The following is a 5,958-nucleotide window of genomic DNA, read 5'->3' as shown; positions in this document are numbered from 1 at the left end:
CATTCCGACTTGTCTTTTTTTTTTTTTTTTTTTTTTGCACGTCGGGTCTTTCGCCGCCCGATCGACCGATCGCCGGCTCGAATCCGCTACGGGAACAAGCCTCGCCTCCGATTTTTTTTTTGCGTTTTCCATCGCCGCAGACAGCGACACGAGCCTCTGCAGGACTCCAAGAAGAAGAAGAAGAAGAGCAAGTCGCTCATACAATAAAAACCGTGGACGACCAGATGGTTGGCTGGTTTTTATCTCCTCCCTGCACTGCTTCACCGTGTGAAGAACCCCGTTAGCCGTTTGCTAACTCCGCTCTTATTCTTGCCAAAATGTAGCCCTGGAAACGCCTCTGAGGAGAAGAACTCACTCCGTTTCTCAAAGGTCCAGTCCATGTCGGTGCGAGAAAACATCCGATCGGAGACCGCGACGGTTTCTAAAACGGTTTCTACGAGTTCCAAAAATCACCGAGCGTGAATCCGAGGGGTCGTCAAACCTACGGCCCGCGGGCCGGTACCAGCCCGCCAGGGGTCCAGTCCGGCCCGTGAAATAAAATCTACCTTTAAAAACGTAAATAACAGCATCAACAAGCGATTTAAGGAAAAACCAGTTTTCGCTTAGAGTTCTTCTATTAATTGCACATAAAATGATCCCAGTAAACTGTCTTAAACCTCACAAACCTACTGGACCAGCGACGTCAGAGGCTTAAGGATGGAAACTGCATGGAACGCAGAACAGCAAACTTACCACTTCAGACAGACTTATATCTTGACAAATGGGCACCCATTAAAAAATATTTGGAGAGTTGAAGATATTATCTCTATTTAACTGAGCTGGATGTTGTTTTTTTTGTTTGTTTTTTTTTTTTTTCACTTGCTAGTGAGGAAATAAGTGACCTATAAAGAACATTGTATAATGTGTATCTTGTTATGAGGTTTTGTAAGAATGTGTGTGACTCTGTTAAGGAACCTGTTCTAAAAAATGTTCAAAAAATAAATAAAAACATAAATAACTAAAAATCACAAACCACTTTTTTTAAAAATAGAAATGCGGTTCCTATGTTGTCTGCTCGGGCTGCACTGTTTGAGTCAGAGTTCGCAACTCGCGGGTCTGTAAATCGCATTTTTACAAATTGTTAGAAATGTACCTGCTTTTGCTTTGGATGCGACGCCCTCAGCAACGAGGTGTTATTGTTAAAAAAGGGAGAAGCTGACGTGGATTTTCCAAGAAAAATGGACCACATATTGAGGCAAATAAGAAACTTGTATGCTCGGCTGTAGCAAGTTTTGGCGAAAAATACGACAAAATACTGGACAAAACTGAGGCCTCGCGTCGGTGAAATTGCACTTGTTTTTCTTAAAGAATCTCAGTTTTTTTTTTGTCATGTGTGTTTAAAGGCAAAGGATGAAGATGAACATCTCGCTGGCTTTCACGGGCATAACAGGTGCTCACACGTGAAGCTGAATGCCAATTAGCGTAATTAGATATTCACTCTAGCTGTGAGAAATAAGCACTAATTAAACTCACTGCAATAATTCAACAAGACCAAAACAGTCCCAGGATTCCGGGAGATCAGCCAAAAATGGATCTGCATGATTCACTTGCGGAGAAGGTCTCCCACATCTAACGAACAAACGTCAGTAACCCGATCTGCACCAGGAAAGCAGGTCCAGATACGTGACCTGGACTGGAATGGAGACCAGGACGGAGGCACATTGGGTTCACAGCGAGGTCGGAGTCCACCGCGCTCTTTGACCGTGACGAGAAGGTCTAGGAAGAGATGGACCGAGACATGGAGATCATCTTGGTCTAAGCTCTCCTGACAAGAGTAGAAGGTACTGCAGTACTCTGCTTCGAGTACTCATCTACTCCCAGTAGTTTGGAAGCTACCAAGGAAGATGGAGAGGATCGGGGGCGAGTCCATCAGAGGGACGGAGGTAAGGTAGATGGTTTGGACATGGATGGTGAAGATCTGGGTGCAAAGATACCGATGTGGAACATCTTTACCATGGATGGACATGAAGTCAGTTGGTGTGGGTGCAAAGGAGAAGCTTAGATAGACTGATTGACCATGGAGACGCCTGAAAGGAGCAGCCCCAAGAAGAAGAAGAAGAAGAAGAAGACTCCAAGACGTCTCGACGCCGCCGTAGATCCCTTGAATTTCAGCCGCTCTCCAACTAGACAAGGTTGATAAATGGATTGAGATGTTTTTCTCGCCGGGACAAACGGGTAGGGAGTCGGAAATAAAATAAGGAGAGACGGGGAAAATATTATGAGCGGCGGGATTTGCCTCTCGAGGAACGGCTCGGCTAAGTTCTGACGCCGCGCTAGCTTAAGCGCTTTGTCCAAAAACTCAAATGCTCTTCGTTATACAATGATTAAATTGTAGACGGTGAACTTATTTCAGTTTTATCCATAAAGATTAGATTCAACGATAACATATCTGACTGGGTCACAGGAACGGTCGACCCAGAAACAAGAAGATCCGGTCAGCCGCCCTTTAGCCGTGAGGAAAACATCTAAATTAAAGCTAAATATCTGTTTGCGGTGAGGAAAAACTGCACCGGCGGTTCTGTGAAATCTCCTTCTGGACCGAGAAGCTCCACGCTGACCTTTCCTCGGGACGACGCCTTCATCTTCATCGTTTTCGGAGCCACAGAATTAGCATTCAGATTAAACCTAGCTTATCTGTCCTCCTGAGAAGATAAGCCTAGATAGTGTTGTCAGAGGGGGGGGGGGGGAGTTTCCAAAAAGGAAAAAAAAAAATCATATTTTACACCTAGAAATGTGTGAAACGGGAGAACGCATTTTCACGATGTTTTCCCGACGCGTCCATTTGACGGCGAGCGCGGCGCCGGAGGTTGTTTATCAAACGAGAACAAGGCAGAATATCAGTGGAAATTATGGCTAGTCACAAGGCGGGAGAGAGAGAGGAGGGCCGAGCGGGGCCTCAATGACATCTCCGAACACGTTGGACAACCCAGCCCTGCCCTCACAACCAACCCGCAGGATCAACAAGGGCAAAGCTGTTCTCTCTTTTGCCCCCCGAACGCCGCAACGGTTGGACTAGCCCGTCGCCGGTACTCCCGTTTTTGGATCTAAAGCTTCCGTTCGGCCATGACCGCCCCAGCGTACGCCGGCTCCGGGTTGGTCCTCCTTCTGCTGTCGGTCGATCTGGTCTCCGGCGGTCCCATCAGGCCCCCGGAGAGCCGCCGCGACGACCGGCGACCGGAAGCGCAGGACTTCCTGAGCCAGTTCCTGTCGTCGCTGAACCTCACGGAGCAGAGGCCCGAGCGGAGGCCCCTCGCCGAGCGCAAGGAGCCGCCCGAGTACATGCTGGAGCTGTACAACCGCTTCGCCAGCGACCGCACCGCCGTGCCCTCCGCCAACATCGTGCGCAGCTTCAAGAACGAAGGTACGATCCCTTAAAGCGACTAGTTGACCTTCTTGTCTACCGTCCGGTTTGACCCCCTCGGAGGGACACCGCTTACGGCCTTTACGGCGAGCGCTAACTGACAGCATTGCTAGCGGTGTAGATTTGCGCCAAGAAACCGCCGCTAAAAGACGCTTCTCCATGTTTTGATTTCAGATTCCTCCCCCTTCGGCGTAACGGCCGAGGGTGCGCGGATACATCCTCTGCTCTTCAACATCTCCGTACCCCACCGCGAGCACGTGACGCTAGCCGAGCTCCGGGTGTTCACGCTGGTCCGGAGGGCTCGGAGAACGCACGCCGGCGTCGACTGCAGGGTGACCGTTTACAAAATCCGCGACGGGCTCGTCTGGACGAAAGAGGCGAGGAGGAGGGATGGCGAGCAGGAGGTGGAGTTGAAGGATCTGGAGGAACTGGTGACGAAGCGTATTCGCGCCCAAGACAACGCCTGGTTGTCGTTCGACCTGACCGGCGCGCTGGCGCTCTGGCGGAAGTCGGGGTGCGCCGCGCACGGACTGGGGATCCGTTTCGCGGCCCCGGCGCCGGACGGAGGCCCCGTCGACATCGACGTGGGCGGGTCGCGGGAGGGGAAGCACAACGCGGTGATGATCGTGTTCTCGGACGATCAGAGCCGAGACCACCGGCGCGACCAGCGGGAGCTCGGACAGATAATCGCGCGTGAGAATGACCTTCCCGACAACGTGGAGCGGGGCCAAGCGGCCCCCTGGGACCACGTCGGTCACTACGGCGACCGCGCTAACCAGGACGACGTGGACAAACAGCCTCTTGTGCAGCAGCAGCAGCAGTCCAACCTTATCTACGACACACCTCCTCGAATCCGCCGCAATGTTAAGAGCGAGCCGTGCAAGCGAGCGCCGCTCTTTGTGGATTTTAAGGAAATCGGCTGGGACTCGTGGATCATCCAGCCGCTAGGCTACGAGGCGTTTATGTGCAAGGGCGTGTGCAGCCTGCCGTTGACCGCGGAGGTCTCGCCGACCAAGCACGCCATCATGCAGACGGTGCTGAGCATCAAGAGTCCGGAGAGGGTGTCGCGCGCCTGCTGCGTGCCCACCAAGCTGGAGCCCATCTCGCTCCTTTATCACGATAACGGGGTGATCACGTTCAACCACAAGTACGAGGGCATGGTGGTGGCAGAGTGCGGCTGCAGATAGTCCAGACGCAGAGGTAGACTGTTCCCTGGATCCCATCCATCCATCCATCCATCCATCCATCCATCCATCAGGCCGCGGCTCCAGATTTGCGTCGTAAAATATCACTTGTGTAAATGCAAAAAAAAAAAAAAAAAAAAATAGTCATCAGATGTACTTTTCATAAGTGTGGTGTTGAAGCGAGGCTGTTCGGACATTATCATTATTATTATTATTATTATTATATTGTGGCCTTTTTCTTCCTTTTTTTCTGAGGTTTTCTGTGAACACTTTTGAATAATAATAACGTGGCCCTACTCAGGGCCATAACACGAACGTAAGATATATGAATATACACTGCTCCAAAAAAATAAAGGGAACACTAAAATAACACATCCTAGATCTGAAAGACTGGAATATTCTTATGAAATACTTTGTTATTTACATAGTTGAATGTGCTGACAACGAAATCACGCCAAAACGATGAATGGAAATCGAATGTATGAACCCACGGCGGTCTGGATTTGGAGTCGCACTTCAAAACACGTGGAAAAACACGTGTAAAAACACACGTCATGTCCTTAAAACACGTCCGAAACAATCCGTGTTGCTTTGATTTCACACAAGTGTGATTGACTTGGGTTTAAATTGTATTTTTTAAGTGTTCCCTTTATTTTTTTCGAGCCGTATAAATTGAAATAAAAACATTTCACCCCGGTTCGGATCCGAGGGCTGAATAAGAATTGTGCAGGTCAACTGCAGCGGCGGCATCATTACGTAATCATCCTGTAATTAGTGTTAATCTGAGTGACGTTTGAATAAATGCAAAATGATCTCCTTCGACGACGAAACCTGCAAAACAAACACAAAAGAACGACCCCTTTTTTTTTTTTTTGTTCGATCGGAATATTCCGCACATTATCTCGTATTAACGCACACGACGTATCGCTTTAGCACGGCTCTCCCACGCCAACGACGAGCCTCGTCATTTTGAGGATAGACAGATTACAATGATTTGCACTAGAAATAATAATATATTGTGTTTTTGTGGAGTAGGACTCGCTGCGGATGTCTGATCCGCATCACTTGTTCTTAGGGAACCACTGATTCGAAGACTGTGACGTTTTTTTTTTTGTTGTTTTTTTTCCCTCTTATTTACTTGCCAAACCTGCAGAAAGACATGCATTTTGTAACGGCTTTAGACCCACAGAGGGTTTTCACCGCTGGAATCTTAAAAGGGCTGTGAAAATTGTCAATTTTTTTTTTTTTTGTTTGTTTGTTTTTTTTTTTGGTACTTATAGTTGAGAAAAATAAAAAAAAAAATTAAAAAAAAAAACCGTTATCACATTAGTGTTTTTCTGGACGTTTGCGCCGTCGTTTTTTTTTTTTTCGTCC

The 5,958-nt window shown here is 48.4% G+C and overlaps 1 protein-coding gene across 1 annotated transcript; it reads left to right on the top strand.

The window, feature by feature from the left end:
• The first annotated feature begins 2,964 nt into the window (after positions 1-2,964).
• On the top strand, positions 2,965-4,954 carry bmp10l (bone morphogenetic protein 10, like). Its single transcript, XM_086151808.1, has 2 exons — positions 2,965-3,400; positions 3,575-4,954. Exons 1-2 carry the CDS (start codon positions 3,103-3,105, stop codon positions 4,585-4,587), a joined length of 1,311 nt encoding a protein of 436 aa, XP_086007934.1. The 5' UTR covers positions 2,965-3,102; the 3' UTR covers positions 4,588-4,954.
• Positions 4,955-5,958: the final 1,004 nt, after the last annotated feature.

Source organism: Fistularia commersonii, chromosome 9 (genome assembly GCF_037954325.1).
Source record: "Fistularia commersonii isolate RoL2024-O1a breed Wild chromosome 9, RoL_Fcom_v1.0, whole genome shotgun sequence".
In the NCBI taxonomy this organism is placed as follows: Eukaryota; Metazoa; Chordata; class Actinopteri; order Syngnathiformes; family Fistulariidae; genus Fistularia; species Fistularia commersonii.
The sequence above is the reverse complement of the archived record's forward strand: the minus strand, read 5'-3'. Positions and strand labels throughout refer to the sequence as shown.